Below are 20,545 nucleotides of genomic sequence, written 5' to 3' on the forward strand. Positions count from 1 at the left end.
AAAGGGTAATATTTTTTTTCACCCCTCGCAAAGATCTCTTTACTCCCCCACGTGGTTATTTGCAAAACAACCAGGCTGAAACCCTTCCAGACTGCACTCGTTCCCTGCCGTTTCCCTACACCGGCTTGGCCCGACTCGTGGAAAAAACAAAAAAAACAACACAACTGGCCAATCGCGCATTGGCGAGCTCCGGCGCAGACAGCCAATCAGAGCGCCGTGCGAGTGTGGACGCACAGCATTCGGGCAAATTAATCAGCCAAGAACCAATGCAAATAGCAGGGGGAGTGACCTAAATAGCACAACCCCTCCCAAAGCAAGTTGTGCTTCTTGGCTCTAAAGCCTTGAGATCTCTCCAGTGCTGTCAGTTTCGAAGTAGGAGCCATGGCTACAACAGCTCAGTATATTCCAAGGAATAACTCTTTGCCTTCCAACCCGCTAATGCACCCTGACTCAGACAGGATGCATCAGGGGACGACCTACAGAGAGGTGCAGAAAATGATGCACCACGAGTACTTACAAGGACTTGCTACCAACACGGGACATCCGATGAGCTTAACCCATCACCAGTGGCTGCCCACGTCAAACAGTGACTGGACCAGTGCAACCCACATTGGACAGCCCGACCACAGCAAAACTAGCGTCCAGGCCAGCCGGGAAGACCTGGGCAACGGTTTTCATCACAGATCTCACCTGGTTCACCAACAGACACAAAACAGCCACCACGGATCATGGGCACCCACCACCACGCATCACCTGTCTCCCTTATCGCCCGCTTCCAATGGGCACCAGTCTCTGGTCTATTCCCAGTCGGGCTACACGAATCTCAACGCCATGCTGAGCCCGCAACCTTCCTCGCTCCACCACAGCATGAGGGACCCCCTCCATGAAGACGCAGGTAGCCATGACAACCAGATGGAGTCCCCACAACAGCCCTTCAGCCACCACCAGGACCACTCGGATGAAGACGCGCCCAGCTCCGACGACCTCGAACAGTTCGCCAAACAGTTCAAGCAGCGGCGAATCAAACTGGGTTTCACGCAAGCAGACGTGGGCTTAGCACTGGGCACCCTTTACGGTAATGTTTTTTCGCAGACCACCATCTGCAGGTTCGAAGCGTTACAGCTGAGTTTCAAGAACATGTGCAAACTTAAGCCGCTGTTAAACAAGTGGCTGGAGGAGACCGACTCCAACACGGGGAGTCCCACGAATTTGGACAAAATAGCCGCCCAAGGGAGGAAACGAAAGAAGAGAACCTCGATTGAAGTCGGGGTCAAGGGGGCTTTAGAGAACCATTTCTTAAAATGCCCCAAACCTTCTGCGCATGAAATCACCAGCCTAGCAGGCACTCTCCAGTTGGAAAAAGAAGTTGTCAGAGTTTGGTTTTGCAACAGAAGACAGAAAGAGAAAAGAATGACTCCCGCCGGTGTCCCTCACCCTAGCATGGAGGATGTATATTCACAAGCAGAAACCCCACCTCTCCGCCACACACTGCAGACCTCAGTACAGTGACTGATTTCTTGAACTATTGTTTTAAAAAAGAAAAGAATTAAAAAAAAGAACAAGACTATGGGAATTTACAAATTTTTAAAAGGGACAGAGAGACTGCAAAGTGAGTATCGCCAGTGACCGGAGATGTGATGTTAGCTGTGTTGGGCACGCGTAAAAAAGGAAAATACTCAGAATTCACGTGCGTTCAAGTAAAACAAAGATCTCTTTATTTACCAAAATGATCAAATACAATAGGGAATTCGACCTTGCTCGTGTGTTAAAGGGAAACAAGCGCCGCAGCCGGGCAGTTCTTCTTGAGGCGTCTAAACCTGCTAAGACTCACCTCAACCTCATTTTCAATCAAAAACCTATCGCACACAAGGCGCTTCTATTGCCAGTCTAGCAGACAGTGGATAGATTTTTTTTCCTATTCCTCAAATTCGAAATTGATATTTCTTTTGTATGAATTATTGTGATACTTTGCTTTGTGTTGTTTGAACTAATCGTGTCCCTGCTTTACTGAAAAAAAAGTACGACTTTAAATCTATAATTTAACAAATCTTTATAAAACACTATACGTTACCGAGAATGAAGACTACTGCCGTGCGTATAAATGTCGGGAAAACGTGTAAGAAAGGTTGAAACTGCAGGTACATCTCATGCCATTATGTCGGAAGTATAACATTGTAATTTCTTAACAGATATCACAGTTTTGGCAGTGCCCCAATAAACTCGGCGTCGCAGCTGGCAAACTGGAAAGTTTCGTATCAAGACAGGCTGCGTATCGCCTAAATAGAACACTACACGAATGACTTTTCCAGTAATCACATTTTTATTTCCTGGTTTGTTTGGTTGGTTTTCATTTATTTGCATGAAGCACTTAAATTTCTTGTCTAACTTAACCCTCCCCTTCATTGTGCACGTATTTCTTTGTAATTGTGCGGATGAACTTCATGTTTACAACATTTTTTGAACTAGTTGCGCTGTCTACTGATTCACTGGCTTTTGGACTATTCCAGCCAAACCCTAAGAAAGGTTTTGGTGTAACACGAAAAGAAAAAAGAAAACTCAGGTATCAAACTAAAAAATGCCCAGGTCCAAGTCCAACCCCGCTCATAAAACAAATGAGAACATTAACAGATTTTTCTCCACATATGTCGTTAAATCATTCCACTGCTTACATATTCGGAGGATTGGGTGTGACAACGTTAATGAAGGGATCCGTTTCAAAATACATGTATTTATTGTTTGTTTTTAAAAAGGGAAAATCGTAGGTGATAACCAATCTCCTTATATTGTGCGTTTTGCTGTTTACAATTTGGTTGCATAGAGAATTTGATTTAACAGGGGGAAGTAATGGGCAATTATATTCAGCAACGTTAAAGGATAAATACATGAAAATGTTTAGTTTTCCGAGAACAGATTTAAAACAATTGCCAATTTTATTTCTTTCCAGTATGTAAATATGTCGAATATGTAAACATATGTATTTGTTTGGGAATTTATTGTTTCGTTTTCATTTTGTTTTGTTTTCTTTCTGGACAGTTTTGTACACTTACTAATTCCAAGAAGATATTTTAATATGATTTCATTTATGAATTTGACCATTTATATATTTATTTCCTAAGTGTGTTGGAGCTTTCTTTGTTTAGCTCTTTTAATGATTATGTTGCAGTGGATTTCAAATTATTTGTTAACTACATTTGTTGTATGTTTGTTGCAAAATGTAGACTGCAAAGTCGCATTTATATTTATGTTATAGTAATATTTTATTACTTACATAAAACATATATACAAGAAAAAGTCTTCTGTCTTTTATGAAGTGTGAGATGACACCTGCTTCGTCGTTTTCAGATTATATATATTTTTCCAGATCTTTAATGCGAACATTACTCAAAATATCCATCTGCACTACATTACAGTAGCTATACTATTACACCACAGCTCAACGGAAGCTAATGGACACGTGTGATAGTTTAGGACGTTTTTATATTATCAGAATATGTAAAAAAACAAAACGAAACGTGTTCGAGTAAACAGTAGAATAGTTTGTAATATTTTCTAGTTAGCTATGTCTTTGGCATTTGGCATAAAAAAATCCATTAAGGTCGTATTGCCCCGAGGATACTCAGCAATGTTGAGTTGTCACAGTATTTATCTGAGTATTAGAAAAATGTGAACATTACTTTCACAGACACAGTTTTTTTTTCAGCCATGTCTTGTCTTTTTCAATATCGATAACACAGATGGATTGGTCCATATTTTGACCAACAAAACTTTTTTGTTAACGTTATGACACATTTTACATCTGATCTGTAGTATCTGCTATTAGTGGGGGGGTCTGAAATATCAGCAATCAAAATGTTATATGAATTATATCCGATATACCGACATCAAAAGAGCCACACAGTACAATAAGGGTTATAGATTAGAGGAGACCATGTGGCCCATGTCACCCGTTTGGTAGTATCTGACCCAAGGATTTCATCAAGATCTTTCTTGAAAAAAGTCAGGTTATAGGCTTCAACAACAGGGCTTAATAGCTTGCCCTAGACCCCCACAACCCTTTGTGTAAAGAAGTAGCTCCTTTTATTCTTTAAAAGCGTTTCCTAGCAGGTGCCACTTGTTTCGGTGCTGATATTGTCCGTAGTTTGAATTCCATAGGAACTGTACGATTCTTTCATGATGTTACAAGGGAATCTTCTGACCGTCTGGTATGCCTTTTGTATCCATAAACGTTGCAGGTCTATCTTCCATTAATTTAACATTTTATTAAACATGGATATAGAAGTGCTTTGAAATAGATGACGCCAAAGTGGTTTTACAAAATACTTGATGGCGAAAGTACGGTTTACGTTCTTTTTTCATTTTAGGAAATTCGTGGTGTCAAAGGATGGGTATAATTCTGAAGTGGTACCAGAGAATTATTACAATTCTGTGAAGCAGTGTCTGAGCTGCACATGTTCATGTAGTTCAGATTTGAACGCTAAATTGTAATGATATCCATCAAGCGAAGATGGTGGTGAACGGCATTCCGGACCGTTGGCCTAAGCTTAGCTTTGTTTAAAGCCAGTAACACAAAAACGACTGAAGTGGACACCTGTATCGGACTAGATGTTTGTTTATTTTGTCAATGCATTTCGACTTCGGTTGAAATATTAAATGCAGCATTTGTTCCATCCCTCAGAACGTCCAATACAAAAACTAGAAAATGTACTTTCACTCTAGGTTTACAAGTAGCCAAAAAGTATCTGAAAAAGAACAGTCCGACCGACTTCCCGGAGTGCACATTTTGTTTTTGTTTGGTACAATATAACGGTATTAATATAATGGTAATAATATAATGGTATATTTGAGCGCTCTAAAGAGTAGAAAATCTTAATAACTGCATATTATTATTATTATTATTATTATTATTATTATTATTATTATTATTATTATTGCTGTCGTTGTTGTTTCACAGGTTGTTGCATTTTATGCCTTCCTATAATAATGTTAAAAAGATTAAACTAGTATTTGAAGAACTGACTTATGTTTTATGTGAGCTTGGCTGTTTTGTTGTTGATGATTTTCCTCTTAAATGTGATGTATTTTAGGACCAAATTATGTTGAATTTTCACCGAAATATTTGTGTAAGCAATAGACCCAATAGACAGTCACAAAAGTGCAAAGAAGCCTCGTGTTTGTATTTATTTCAAATAATTTATGGGAAGTTTGAGAACAAAATGAAATACCTGAGACAGTGAGTTTCACCTTCTTAACGTCGTTATTAAGACACGAAGCTATTAAGAGCTCTTATTGCGCTTTGCAAGATGTTACTTCACAGCTGTTGAGGAGCTAAATAATAAAAATGAATCGTGTCATTACACCTGCCTTCATTGCATTTTACTACAGGGATTTATAAGTGGTACCATAAAAATGGATGATTTGGCTAACAAAGGAGTGTTGCATATCACAATATATCGTTTAATTCTGTCGTAACTGAATCAATATCTTTGCGTTTTTTTAACGCAATGAGCCTGCCAAGAATACCGAAACAGATATGTCTATCTGCTTTCTTCAGCTTTGGAGAGAATGGGCTGTAGCCTTTAGATGTGCGCATTATTCATTGTGCACAAATGTGCGTTGTTCATTTCTGCATTCCATTTTAATTGCAGAGGCGGCTTGTGATGGCAACCAGTTTTAATGAAACAAAAACTAAATTGATCTGAAAGAGACTTCGTCAAACTTCTGTCCATAATTACGGTTGTACTGAACCGCTAAGCACTGTCCTGACTGTATCATTGGTCTGCCGCGCCTTCTGCTGGTGAAGTCTGAGAAACTAACAGGAGCCAGAATTAACTGGACACCCGGCAACAGCGTCATGTGCTTCAATCCTAAATTACTCGTAGTTCAATACCACTTGCGGGAAATTCAGCTTTAGAACAATGATATGTAATTAACACCACAACAAATATCACTACAACACTTTCTAGTGTTCATCAAAAGCGGTTAGAAGAAAGTACAGTTTTCTGTTTGTTATCGTGATCTGCCGGTAAACTCTTTCACTCTGAGGCGTGAGTGTAATGTGGTTTTTAAGTGCTAGAGTTAAATAAAGGTAATTGTCTACAGTTTGGTTGCTCTACAACATATCCTGCAAACGAAGCATAATAAAATACACAAAATACGGATTAGCCGTGATTAGTGAGGATTAGGCTGGTTAATGGTAGAAAAATACCGTGGAAATAAATGGCTCAAGGGATTCCGCTTTGAATAAACACAGCGGGATTTAGTTCATGTCTTGTAAATAAATTAGGATAAACGAGATATGTTTACCAAGATACGAATAAAATGATGATTATAACTATTACTAACATATACTAAATATACTTATATATATATAGTATATTTACAGGTGACTGGATTAGATAGATTTAACAAAATTTAACAATTTAACAAAACGGTGGTGTGAACAAAATAGCCATTCGATAGGAGTTTACGAAAGCCTTCTGGTCACTGCAATTAAAAACCCAAATAAAAACGCGACACCTCAACAGAGCTCAGCATTGGCCCGATATTTTATTGCGAAGCTTTAAAAAACTATCAAGACATCTCACGTCGCTGTTTATAACCGTGTTCTGACTCTCTCGCACATGATGGCAGATCGTTAGTGTTTTGTCGTAGCCCCTATTGAACATTCTCTTTTGCCTTACCGTATATTTTATAAATAAATGCTTGATACTGAAGGAGAAAAAGAATAATCTATTATTAATTATTTTCATTAAATATTCCTTTTCTCCAAAAGTTAACTTTTCCTCTCGGTAGCTTGAAAGGTTGGCAACAATACGGACACAGTGTGAACACCTACTTATCATATGAAAAGGTTTAGCAGAGCACTGGAAAAGAAAAAAAAACTATTGTGTTATTTATGAAACCATACATTAGAGTTATACTGTATGTTTCATGTAGATAAACATAAGGCTTGGTTGCAGCAGCTGGGAATTTTCGGTTTTGTTTTGTTTTGTTTTGTTTCTTTCAGGTTTTAAGTTGGGAATCCAGTAGAAGATACTGTAAATATCACACAACAACGGTCAACAATTTTATTTTTTTGTTTCCTTTTTCCTCGTGAATGAATTACCGACTTGGAGAGTCTATATGGAGGCCCAGTGATCTACTGGGTAAGGAGACGGGCTTGTTCCTTGTTTAACCCACGGCTCTGTCAATGACTGACCATGTGTGGCCCTGGCCAAGTAACTTAGCCTCAAATTTGATGTAAAGCCAAAAACTTGATGCGAGCACTTCTACAGCATCAGTTGTTAAAATCCATCTCTTCTGTATCTTCAAAAAAGCATATTATCATTCCTTTTTTTTTGTTCAATTTAAATCTTTCAGCTCCTTCTCAGGATTTAGTGAGGTGCTAGACCCTGTGCCCAGTGACTCTGCAACAGTGCAGCCCTGTATGACCACAATGCATTTTGTTCTTTCTGAAGATAACGTTGCTGAGATGTACGCTGTGCACCTCTGAGTCTTGCATGACTGTAGCGCACCTACTTTTCACCACAAGATCTTCAGGAGAAACTTGAAATACCACAGTAAAAGTCAGATCTCCCTGGTTTTATGCAAATAGTGGATTAAAAAAAACGGTACACTTTGATCACAGTGGGAATGTGTTGCAAACAAGAAGAAACGAAATGGAGGCCTTCAAAGGTAGAGAAATGCGTTCTGGGTAAGGTTTATTTTCTTTTAATTGGCATCTACAAGTCTGTTCTCTGGGTTTTCATGGCAGAATGATTAGCTTGCCAGCAGTCAGAGCAGAAGAAGCTGGAGGCTGAACTGACTTGCTTACAGGTAGAACCCAGAGATGTGTTGTCCCTGGGACCGAGGCATCAGCTTAACTCTCTAATCTCTTTTGAAAAGCAACCTTTTCCAGAGATGTCAAAATGAGCTCTTCCCCCACTGGCTGGTATCGTAACTGCATGCTTTCCTGTCCGATTTGGCTTCTCTACTGTTGTTTTTCCTAAAAGTAATCCAAAAATATTAGGACATCATGATTCCCTTTTTGTCTTGTTAGTATGGTACAGTTTGCTAAAGACTGAAGAAGACTAGCTGAGGAAGAAACCATAAACAGTACTGCCTTCAGATGTAGATTTCAAATATTTTGATTATCAGGATTAAAGAAAAAAGCCACAGAAAGATGACATAGAACATGCTAGAATTACACATTTCCGCCAGAAGCAGTAGGTATTTCATTTTTTGCTTTAAGCATGGCATCAACAGGTTTCTGACTGACAGCACGGTCAGAGCTGAATGGCTTTTGCCACTTAAATTCCCTTATTGCAGTGATGAACGATCAATTAAGAAGCCCATGTCATGACAATAACCACCCTGAAAGAAAAGGATTTCCCTTCTGAGACAACAACTCTATTTTCACTGTACGTATCGAAAAAATATTTTTCAATCCCTTTATACCTTACAAAAATATGGAAAGAAAAAAATGCATTACTCAAATTTGGTTTTCATTTGCTTAACATAATAGAAATCAGCTAATACAGAGTCCCATTAAGTTTAAGTTCTGTGTGGTGAAATGTAGAATCGTTTTGTGCAGTTTTTAAGTGAGACTGAATATGGTTCCTCACATTCATATACACTGAAAGGATACATGTATCAGTTTAATGATACTTTATTTTTCTTAGCAGAAGGCTTTGCACACACATTTGTTCAGTCAAGGTTCTTATTTTTAATATTTTAAGATTGCTAAGTTATGGACCTTCTTCCATTATGTTACACTTAAAAATGAAAAACAGTCACTGGGGAAAAGACATCAATTAATGTAGTTAAGAAAGTCAACAGAACTAATTGCATCTTTATACAAATGGTTGAGGGAATGTGGGACAGGCTACCCAGCCATGTTGTTAAAGCCGAAACTTGTTTAATTCAACAAGAAACAAGATCAGACTTTTGAGCTAATTCGCTGCTAACGTCCAAATAGGCTAGATGCATCGATTTGCTTTCCTGTCTTTGATAAACCTTAATAAATAGTGTGCCCTTTTTGATGTCGATATGGTCTCTTCTCGTTTGTGACCTTTCCTGTATAGTTTTGTGTATAATTGCACGAATAGATGAAACACTTAACAAAACGTAATCACGCATATTTGGTGTTTAAGAACTTTAATACTATTAGATAGGCTGCATATTTTGTTAAACACGTTGAATATATATTTAATAATCCCTTAAAAATAAAACATGTTCTTCACCATTTGTTCTCCGTGATGCTGATGAGTATGTTTTTGCGTTCTTTGTTATTTGTTATCCTTAGTGTAATATTCTGTTAAAATCAACGCAACTTCATTGAAAACAATATCACGTCTTCTAGACAACGCACAAAACATGCCTTTTGTGGCTGTAGGTTTCTTTAATGCTTAAAATCGTGCATTACTTTCAAAACCCATTTTTAACATAGTGTTACAGATCCAGCAAAGTTAATACCTTATTATAGAAAAATACCCCTATTTGTTCCCCGTCTTTTAATAAGCTTGACGAAGACGATTGCCGAAACTTTTTCTCTCGCTGTATTGGATCCACACTCAGTTTGCCCATTGATGAAATACAGTGTCTAATGCTGTCTGACTCCGTCTCAATGGATATTGTAGCAGTATTCACAGGACGGACTTTTGTCTCGGCTTGTGAAGTCCGACTGCCCTCTGTCGGTTTATTTGAGAAAAAAAGTAGATTAATTCGCTTCGGTGCTGAGAAAAGAACAGCTGCCACTGCTTTCAAGGACAACACGATTCACCTAGTAATTAGAGATGGACACAAATACTTTAGACGGCGCGGTAGCATTCTGCAGAAGCCACCAACTCATGAGGAAGACTCATTAAAGAGCCTTGAAGTCTCCTTTTTAGTATGCAGTCGAAACGAGGTTTCGGACCGTCTAGTGGAAGCACATCACGAGACTTCAAAAGCATTTCCATTGCCAGGCACTTTAAACCAGGTGGACCACTAGAGCTAATAACCAGCTTGTTTTCTTCTGGATCAGGCTCAGCTGACAGTTGTCAAGTGAGCTGTCTCGGCGGTTTAGTTCACCTGCCTGCAAAGTGCCGGCCTTTGGGGAATAAACTTCCAAAGAAATTGCATATTAGTTTTATCGGACGTTAATTATCATAGCTTGAAAAAACGAGGAGAAAACATGGATGACGCAGATAGCATAGAGATGGTTCTGTGAATTGTATCGAGGTAAGCTGTGTTCCGAAGACTTCTTCTTGTCGTTATTTGCTCATAAACCGCTCCAGTTTTGCCCATACACCGTGCTGTCACCTGGTGCGTGTTTTCCAGGAGAGAAGAAGAATTGTAACAACTCACGTAGCTAGGGGAGGCGAATAGAAATGTGGACACTCATGAGCGGAAGAAATCTACAACCTTGAGAAAAAAGTCGACATATTAATAGAAATCACCAAAACGTAGAGTTGGAATAACATCCGTACCTTTCATGCACCCCATACGAGCCATCTTACTACGTATATTGTTAATCACACAATTATTAAGTATAAACATAGTTTTTGATATCACACACTCATGATAATACTGAGTTAGATGATTAACACATCCACACTTTTTATTTTTTTCGCCAGACACCGCCTAGACACCTGAAATATGTTAACATGATAACCTCAAACAACTAAATGACCACAGAACTGTAAAACACTGCAAGGCATTAGAGAAGAGCAATTTAAATGGAGGGTCAGACAGAAATTGCCGTCCCTACTAATCCCCACCATACTGTAGTTATTTCCTAAAGTCAAAACCGTTTATTTGAGGAATATAACATTTGTGTAATGTATGTTTTGGAAGAATACCAAAGCAATAAGCCATTTTTATTTTGTAAATGTTGTAGGTGGGATTAATACAAAATATTTAATATTAAATTTTTTTAACACGATTTTGTCCTTTTTACTACAAGGAAGTTTTGTTTGCACAAAAAGAATGGCTTCTTGTTGTTGTTTTTTTCCAGAAATAAAAAAGCTCCTAAATTTTAAAAATAATCTGTAAATAATGTATTCACTGATTCCCATTTATTAAGCTTTTTAGATCTTGGTTTGTTTTTTGTCTTGTTTTGTTGTTGTTTTTTTTTTTTTGGCAATGACTTTGCATTCTGGCTGAGGTAAATAGAAGAAACAAGAGCCTGTCATTGTGTTTGTGTCAGTGTTTAATGAGGGTTTACTAAGCTGTGATTGTTAAGTGAATCAATCATAGAGACGGTTTCGATGAATAAACATCAGCACTACTCAAATTATACTCACTCCAATCATTGTTGCTTTATGGTTCCTCAAAGTCTACTAATCAGATGACAAATCCCATTATAAAATACGTCTTAAAGTCGTTCATGTGAGGCTTGCATGCTATGAAAATATCTTAATTAAATTAATGGCATGTCTGTTCCTCTTCTGTATTTTTATAAACAGCTTTCAGCTAGTGTTACTTTTAAAGGGAAGAATGGACCCGATTGTAAGACTGAATTAAAATAAAATAATGTCAATACGTGGTGTGAGTCTTTGACAAATGTGATCACGCACCTTGACAAACTGCTTTCACATTTTATTCTGACAATTTGAGGTTCATGGACAGAAACACTCATGAATAATCCTTGTATACACACCTATAGCTCCAGAAGCACCTTTCAAGAGTAACCAGTCCAAATAGTAATCACACTTTACACCTTAATTCCCCCTAAAATTGTGTTTTAAGTCTTTTCATTCAGACTTTCCAGTAGTAGTATTCTCTTTGTTAAAACCCCTGCACTCCTTACAGATTACAAGTCAGTGCTTATGTATTATTTATAACAATTTACTCTCTGTGAAGGATTGGTTTAATTAAATTTTGCATTGTAATGTTCGGGAAAAAAGCACTTAAAAGGTATAATAACCGTATCCAGCAATAATTTGGAATCACATGCTTCAGACTATGAATTGCATATACTTAAAACTATATGAGCATTTTGTTGAATTTTGAATTATTAATCTTACAGCAATCCCAGCATTTAATTAATATGATCATTTCCAGGAAACAAGCATATTGCACATACCAACAAAGATGATGCCAGATACCCCTAAGGGAGACATTTATTTATCATTCTCTCAATAAATTGGCTCTATATTCATTTACCTTCAGAAGATTGAGCTGCCACCATGAAACCTTTGCTAAGTAAGTAAACCAGGAGCCGAAAAATAATTATTTTGTTTCGACCAAAAATGTTAAAGTAAACTTTTCTAAAGCTGCATATTTTTATTTGTTAGGAGAGAGGCCAAGCTGATTATTTCCATGTAAAAAAACAGGTTATCTAACTGTGCTACAGGACAGATTGATACAGATTTGTGTGAACAGGAGCCAGATGCTTTATGTTAAGAAGGACACTTGAGCATAAGTGGTGTAAACAACAGAGTTAACACCAGAATCAGTAGTAGTAGTTGTAGTAATAATAATAATAATAATAATAATAATAGATTCAAATTTAATTTACTAAACATTTTCAGCAATAAATGGGGAAATGTATAAATGGGGAAAAGTATAATCATCCCTGGAGGCCTATTGCATTAGAAGATCCAGTGCACATTCCTAAATTTGTAAAGATGCACTTTGTTTCAAATCTACCACCGTATTTCACCACGTACCCATGTAAAAAGACACGACTCTTCCTATGACCACCCTTAAAAAGAGATATATGGATTTTATGCTTGGCGTCATTTACGGCAGAAAATGTAGATATATACCATGTGTACGTACTGTAGATTTGTAGGAATTTGGGACCACCTGCCAAACCACATTGTTGAGCCTATGAGATTCTTTATGAAATGGCTTGGCAGAATTTAAGCATACGCTGCTTGTGGCCTGACAAGGAAAATGTTTCCCAAATATTGAGCCCTGGATCACGAGGTAATCAATAACATGTAAAAGAGTAATGCTACAGTTACCCCCACAATTAGGTTCTCCATCCATCTATTTTTAACTACTCCTTCCAGTTCAGGGTTGCAGGGGAGCCAAAACCTATTTCTATAAGCAATTTGCACAAGGCAAGGTACACCCTGGATGGGACGCCAGTCTATCACAGGGCACACACAGACTCACACTTACACTAGGGCCAATTTGTTTCATTTGTGCTACATACCAGTGTTCGAACTGAAAGACCCAGCTGTCAAAAATAATGAATGAATAGAGGCAAGAAAGACCCTGGATATCTGCTTTCTTTCCCCTAGCAGCTAGTATTTGGATTCCACAACCATGGTTTATGAGTCAACGTGACCACACAAAGGTTATGACCAGAGACATTTCCTCAGGAACAAGTCAGATTCCTACAGCATCTTTCACCTGGATGTCTGATCCTAATGATGCAGGAGCACATCTGCCTGAGTAACACCAGAGTTGTAATAAAGCTGCAAAGAGGAGGACATTTCAAATGCAGTAAACCTTTGACCATGCAGAGAGCTGCGGATTTTCAACACCAAATTGTACCGTTTGACAGAAGTGGATGTGACGCACACAAAGACCCTCTCTCCCTCCCCCCACCTCTGTGCAGCTCCAAACCCAATTATTCCTGACTTGGACTTACACTGAAACACTCAAAAAAGTTGGGGGAAACTGGTTCAGTGCCCTGCTGGTTTGTGCAGGCTGAACCCCCCCTCTCTTGGCGGTGTGCCAAAGCAGCAAAAAGGATACTACAGTCTCAGTTTGGAAATGTACAGTGTCTGCTGTAAATTTGACTGCTTTACTCAGTGTCTGAGTTCACTCGAGCATCTGTTAACAGCTCTCTCTACCTAGGGTTTGGATGTAAATTTTTACTGTATCTATTTTTGTGTGAAGTAACCTTTTAAAAAGAGGTTTTAACCCTCTTGAAATCATACAAATACTGCTAATTGAATTGGCCACAGCTTATGTAAGATGAAGGTCTAATCTGGTCCATAGAAAAGAATTTGAGAGGAAAATAATGGCAAATTCGCTACAAAAATCAAATGTGAACCCATGTTAATACTGATAATATGTAATTTAGAACGAAATGTTCAAAATGTTAAACATATTCATTGTTTTACTCTCTGGTATAAAATGAAAATGGGTGAACATCAATCCATCCATTTTCTGTTTTATCCAATACACGTCTAAGCAGAGCAGAAGCCTATCCTGCCAAGCAACAGGCACAAGGTGGGTAAACCCTGGACAGGATGCTAGTCCACTGCAGCAGATGAGTGAATGAATGAACAAATGATGCAATAAATCTAATGGATAAACGGCAACCAAAATGTTTATTTTATATGAGCATATACAAAAAGCTAAAACTGACATTAAGGACAGCTTGTCATCCTGTATTACTAGTAGTTTATGTTAAAATAACTTTAGAAGAATGGTTTATTTCCTTTAAAGATGTATTTTAAAATAAATGTTTCATTGCACTGTATGTGTGTAACACAAATTTACAGCATGCCTGTCTTCTGACTTTTCCCTAGTTGTGTGCTTATATCTTTATATAAACACACATTTTGTATCATCTGCAAGAGAAATACCTGTTTGTATACATGGGTATTCAAGTACTGTGAAGTTAAAAATGGCTTTGGGGGTCTTTATAGCGGCCGAAATGGGGATGCATTATTCATCCAGCGCGTGCCAATTAACTCAGAGCTTCCAATCAATAGCTATGGCATTTGGTTACCAGCTGGCCTCAGCGAATGTGGCGCTGTTAATTGCCGAGGCTAGTGCATGGAGGAGCGGAGAAGGCCGGGCCCAGAAACAAGGAGTGAGGAAAGATCAATTAAGCATGAAACCCTTGTTATTGATCACCTTTAACCTCTGCTTTCACTGATGTCAAAACTACCATTTAACTGTCCCCAAGGCTTGGCTCTCATCAATTGTGCCAGTGCCACATAAATCATTATGGGTCACAACGCATTGCAGTTTGGGCCAGCAACTGATGAGACTGACATTCAGGGCTCCTGGCTCCCAGATTTCCTTCTGCTTACAGAGGTCACTTAGGGGGCTATAGATTATAGCTCTCCGACACCCTGTGTCGCAGAGCAGGCTGGTGTTTGCACCACAGACACCCTTTTGATTTTTAAATAAGGAAAGGTCATACAGCACATTCTTGTCAGCTCAATGACTTTCTTTTTCTTTTTCTTTTTCTTTTTTAAGCAGTGCATGCTTTCATTTAAACACTAAAAGCTATCTCCGATACCAAATCCTGCTCAAGTGTTCGACTGCGCTCTGGATAGGACTGATTAGAATACCTGTTTTTCAAGAAAGCAGCTTCTGTCTTTGTGGATGGCTTATATAAACACAGCAGTAAATGTATAGCTAAGCATAGTCACGTTGTTCACTCCGAAACACAAGTCACCACTAGGCAAATCATTTGGAATCCAGCAGAACGAACTCTTCATGTTTAATTAGCTGTGGGCGATACTGTAAGTGATACACAACGGATGTAGAAAAATGCTTTTGCGCAAAGTCGAACAAATTTAAAATAACCTTCTCGTCTGATACATGATAAGAACAAAAGAAAGGTTCCAAACCACAACTGTCAATTGGGCTGTGTGGATGCTAAACAATTATCTTGCTAACAACACCTCCAGCTGTTTCTTGAAAGAAACTGGGATATTAGCATCAACTATATGGCTGGCTTGCCCAGACTCCCACTACCCTTTGTATAGGTGTCTCCAGATAATTTTTAAATAATTCCTCATTATTTCCACTTGTCTCAGTGTAATATTGGCATGTGTTTGAATTGCATGAGAACTGTCTGTTAACCATATGTTAAACAGATTGATGTCACAGCCATTTAATACCATAAACTGTTTTAAATTGAAGGTTTATTACAGTATCTATACATTTGAATGTTTTATATAAATATAAAATAAAAGTGCTTTGAAATAATTCATGTAAAAGTGGTATTACAAATTACGAAGACACATTTGAATTCCTTTTTCACTCAAAGGACATTAATAAAGTAAAGAGAATTGTTACATAACTGTTGAACTAAGATCTGAGCTGTAAACAATTACATATGGAACAAGTAATAGGTTTATTCCATGCTGAAAAAAAGAAGAAAGAAAACACAACATTGTGTTTTCTTCTTTTTTTCAGCATGGAATAAACCTATTACTTGTTTTTTTTGGAGCCTATGCATGCTGACACAGCTACCCACCTAAAAATTGCATCTTATTCCTCAAGCAAAGCTAGTAGGTGAACAGTTCTCTTTGTTCAATTCTTTGTTTATGTTTGTTGCTTTTCATACAAAAAAAAAACCTGAAGTTGACGTAGTATCAGTCTAGGTTTTTGTAATTTTTAATTTTGTAAAGTTGTGTAGTATTAATTTTATCCATCAGAGTTCAAGGAGATCAAGGAGATTTAGTTTCACAGAAGCTTTGCAAGTGGCTAGTGTTTCAAAAATGTTTATAATGCAGTGCCCACAATTCTACACAATATTTTTAAATATTTAAAATGTTTTAGTACAAAATAAAAAGTTTTTATAATTTTATTATACCATCAATTTAAATCTTATATATTTAACTGCAAATCTTATTTTTTTGTTTGTTTTTATTCTGTTTCAAATTTCTCTAGAAGATTAAGATGCATCCACTTAGACACTTACTGTCATAGTTCTGCAGATTTTTTTAAAGCTCTGTGATTCCCATCTTACCTATATTTTTCATTATTTACATTTTTCTATGTATTTCTATTCATTTTGCATGTAATACTCTAGACATTTATAATAAATATAATTTGCTAGGTGTCAGCCTGTTCTTGAATTTTATATATATCTTGTTGAATTTCCTGAGCAATGCGTACAGATTTTTTCAATCTTCCTATTATCTGCAAAGAGCTTCTGCAAACTAACTGCTAACTGACAGAATCACAATCATCAAATTAGAATCTTTACTAATATACATTCAGAAGAAATGATCCTAAAATAGATCTCTGTGGTACCCCACTAATTACATTACTCTTAACTCTACCCTTAGTTTTCTTTTCATTCCCAATAACCATTGTTCTAGATTAATACATGTGCATTATCTAGAATACCTACACTCTGTGAATTGAGAATGAATCTTTTATGAGGAACTCTGTCAAAGGCCTTTCAAAAATCACTTCTGTACCTGGGGCGCTGTCTGCATGTTCTCCCCTTGTTTGAGTGGGTTTCCTCTGTGTACTCCGATTTCCTCCCATTGTTCAAAGACATACTGGTAGGTTAACTGGCTTCTGGGAAAGTCGCACCTACTGTAGGTGTTTTTGGTTGTTGTTGGAAAAACAAAAAACAGCTAAAATCAACTGACTTCCTAAAACACCATGTACTCAGTGTTTGGTATTTGAGCTGAGTTCAAATGTCCTAAACATCTTCATTAAGAATCTATAAGAACAGCAAAGTGTAGGACCATGTCTAGAACGAGTAGTGAAAATTGCCTGATTGCTCCCTGCATGAAGTTCTCCTGGTACTTCCTGGAGAATGAAATGTTTGTCTTCAACTATCAGCTGGCTTGTCCAGAGAAACCAGAGAAACAGCTCTGTGAAGGACAGGCCATGTCATGGAAAGCAGAGGGTCACCACACCAGCCCAGAACCATCATATCAGTCCAATCCATCTATGTAATCAATTTCAAGTTGCCGTGACTACAGCTTAAGGTATTCCAGGAGGAAATAACCCATGAAGATCAACCATAGCTTGCTGTCTACATGTAAATGATTGAAAGCCATTCGGGGGTAACATGTTGTCAGCTGAAAGACCAATCCACCACCTTCTAAAGGCCAGGGAACATCAAAAGTTTTGGCAGAATATAGTGGAAGATAATCCCTTGATAAACATGGGGAAGGACAACATGTGTGGAGTGAGTGTTATGATGTCTGTCATGTTATTCAAGCTAATCAGTGGAATGGTAAAAGTGCAATGATGTAGGGTGGAATCTCCTTTAACACAAGACTGTGTGTGAGGGCAACCTTACCACTCGGTAGCATATTGACAAAGTCCTTGAGCCAACGTGTCTTTTTGTTCATGCATGCCAATCTGTAAGTATTGATTTCCCAACATGACAATGCAAAAGCACACAATGCTAGATTTATAACAAGACAACTTCAAGAAAAAATGGCAAGACCATTTTGTTCTCTAGACCCTTTTCTCTGGTAGAACGTCATTTGGACTAATTTGCTAATGCTGTCTCCATGAGATAACCACGTTGAGACAGCCTTTGTCCTCTACTGTAACTGTGAAGGAAAGTATTACAACATATCACAGCAGTCTGTCCAGAGGCTGTTTAGGTCTACGCATCAGCATGGCCAGGACTGTTTAAATGCTCCAATCATGTCTGACACTAACTTTGTAATGTTTTCATTTTTACTGTGTTTCATAATGGAGATTTACCCTGATTGCCCTTACATTTTTTTTCAGATTTTGTTTGATATCCATGTTTAAAATATTCAATTAAATACATGAGGCCATTTCTTTCGAGTATCAGAATGCAGGTGTGATGACAAAGTACAGAGCAAAATGTATTGGGAATGAGAAAGGACTGAAACTCAACAACTCCCATCTGTGTTTCACAGGATTTGTCCTGAAGAAAGGCAGAAGTTGAGCTAGTCAGACACAGAGAACCAGAAACAGGTTTTTTAAAAAAGGTTATACATCTGCATATTTCAGCCTGCTCCATGTAAGAATTGAAGATAAAACAGAATGGAAAAAAAACTTCCCTTCTCCCATTTTTTCTCTCTATGTGAAACCATCCTTACCACTAGCCTGTCCATTACAAACAACAGCAGTTTGCAGTGACACAGCAGTCTGAATGATGCCATGCGATAACATGAGACTGATCTGAGTTACTGACTTGCCTGTAGTCATGAATTTCTAGCCGCTTGATTTAAAAAAACACCTCCCATCTACCTGCTGATCTTGTTGAATAAAAAATCAGCCTCACATCCAGGGAAGGCAGGGCGACAAGCGAGGCCTGAAGTGTGTGGTGTCAAAGCAAAGCCAAATAGCCTATTATCTGTGCAGAATTCCACAGGGTACAAGATCAATTCTCCCCACAGAGAGAGAGGGATACAGTTATGTGCTGTGTGCTGGGTAAACTTGACAGGGTTTAAAGGGGGTGTCCTGTTTGGTACTGACAGTGGTTGTTTTCTATTTACTAAGAAGTGTTTTTGTACAGAATGCATAGTACATCATATGTATTAACAAATGTGTTTTAAAAAAACCTTTTGAAGAAATATCAAGTCTTTGTTCATGTTTAGCTATGGATTTAGAATGATTTATCATCAATTGCTGGCAATTATATGTTTGCCCTAGCATCCTATTTGTTTCTACCTCTGAGAATGAAAAGAGTATAGGGCATGCAGCCCTACCCAATTAATCTATTGCTATCTATTGAAAATCTTCTGCTTTTCATTTTAAGTTTCTAAATGTGAATGGATGAATTGTTTCAAATGGAATGGATGAATTGTTTCAAATGAATTGTTTGTCTCTTTCTTTAAGCTCATGCTTCAATCATCAGGTAATTAAAACAGGTATGTTATTTTAAGAAGCCAGTCAATATTCAGTTAATATTTCCTGGTGTATTTTACTTTTGCAACTCGTAAAAGGGGAATTGGGAAAGAGGGATGAAATGACTAAAACTCGTATTCATATCAAAGGCATAGTGCTTAGTGGTTTTTAGTTGTTTTCTTTTCATCAGCTTCTCCTGTCCGCTTCTTAATAAAACTCTGCTGTTTAGAACTCTGGCTGATCCAATTAGTTGTAAAGAGTCATTCTCCATCTGTCCATTTTTTTCACTTGGTGAAAGCGTGATCACCCTTGTCCTAGACATTGTGTAATTCAGCATGAATTCTTTCTCTCGTACAGAGCTCAGCAGGGTAAAGAAATTGGAAAGAGCCAACAGTCATGATTGGGGCTTAAAGAAGCCTGTGGTGTCTGGACACTAATGTGCATTATCCTCGTGGAGAGACCAACTGGCTCTTTCCTCTAAAACTGTGCACCTTGATAACTAGGGGAGTTGGTCTGTGAGAGATTATTAGCATGGATTATGCAATTAAGAACCTGGGCAACTGTTGTGGGTATTTGGGTGGAATAATGACACCGAGATGATTCCTCAGGCCACTGAACATCTTCAAAGGTTCCTGGGGTTTGCTTTGCCACAGTGGTTTGATTGGGAACACCAGGCTGCAGTGATCCTCATTGATTGCTGTGTATTAGTGTTCCTTCCAGCTGTGTCACCTAGAGGAATCACAGCTGGAGAGATGAGCCATGGGACCAGTACACATTCAGAGTAATTGGTACCCATGTACCCATGTATGGATAGGTCTCAGCAATTAAATGGTGGCCCAAGGCTCTTGATAGCTCTGCAAGTGTCATAAGTGTAAGGGGGCCTGTCATAAGTGTAATTGGGTTTTTACTCTGTTAGCCAGAGAGCAGGGTACAGAAAATATGGAGAGATGGTTCCATTTAATCTGCAAAATTAGACATGTTGAATTTATATACCTTTTTTTCTTCAATTTGCTCATATCTATGTCTGAGCCAACTATGTGTCTATAGAACATGGTCTTTTTTTCACGTTTTTTTTTGC

General features: G+C 38.0%; 1 protein-coding gene across 1 annotated transcript; it reads left to right on the forward strand.

Annotated features, from left to right (window-relative positions):
- Window positions 1-346: 346 nt before the first annotated feature.
- Window positions 347-3,249, forward strand: pou3f1 (POU class 3 homeobox 1). The gene has a single exon (XM_015348905.2). The coding sequence runs from the start codon at window positions 382-384 to the stop codon at window positions 1,507-1,509; it is 1,128 nt and encodes a 375-aa protein (XP_015204391.1). The 5' UTR covers window positions 347-381; the 3' UTR covers window positions 1,510-3,249.
- The last annotated feature ends 17,296 nt before the right edge of the window (window positions 3,250-20,545 follow it).

This window comes from Lepisosteus oculatus, chromosome 11 (assembly GCF_040954835.1).
Source record: "Lepisosteus oculatus isolate fLepOcu1 chromosome 11, fLepOcu1.hap2, whole genome shotgun sequence".
NCBI lineage: Eukaryota > Metazoa > Chordata > Actinopteri > Semionotiformes > Lepisosteidae > Lepisosteus > Lepisosteus oculatus.

Coding starts and splice junctions, on each gene's coding strand:
- pou3f1 (XM_015348905.2), top strand. CDS start 382: ATGGCTACAACAGCTCAGTATATTCCAAGGAATAACTCTTTGCCTTCC.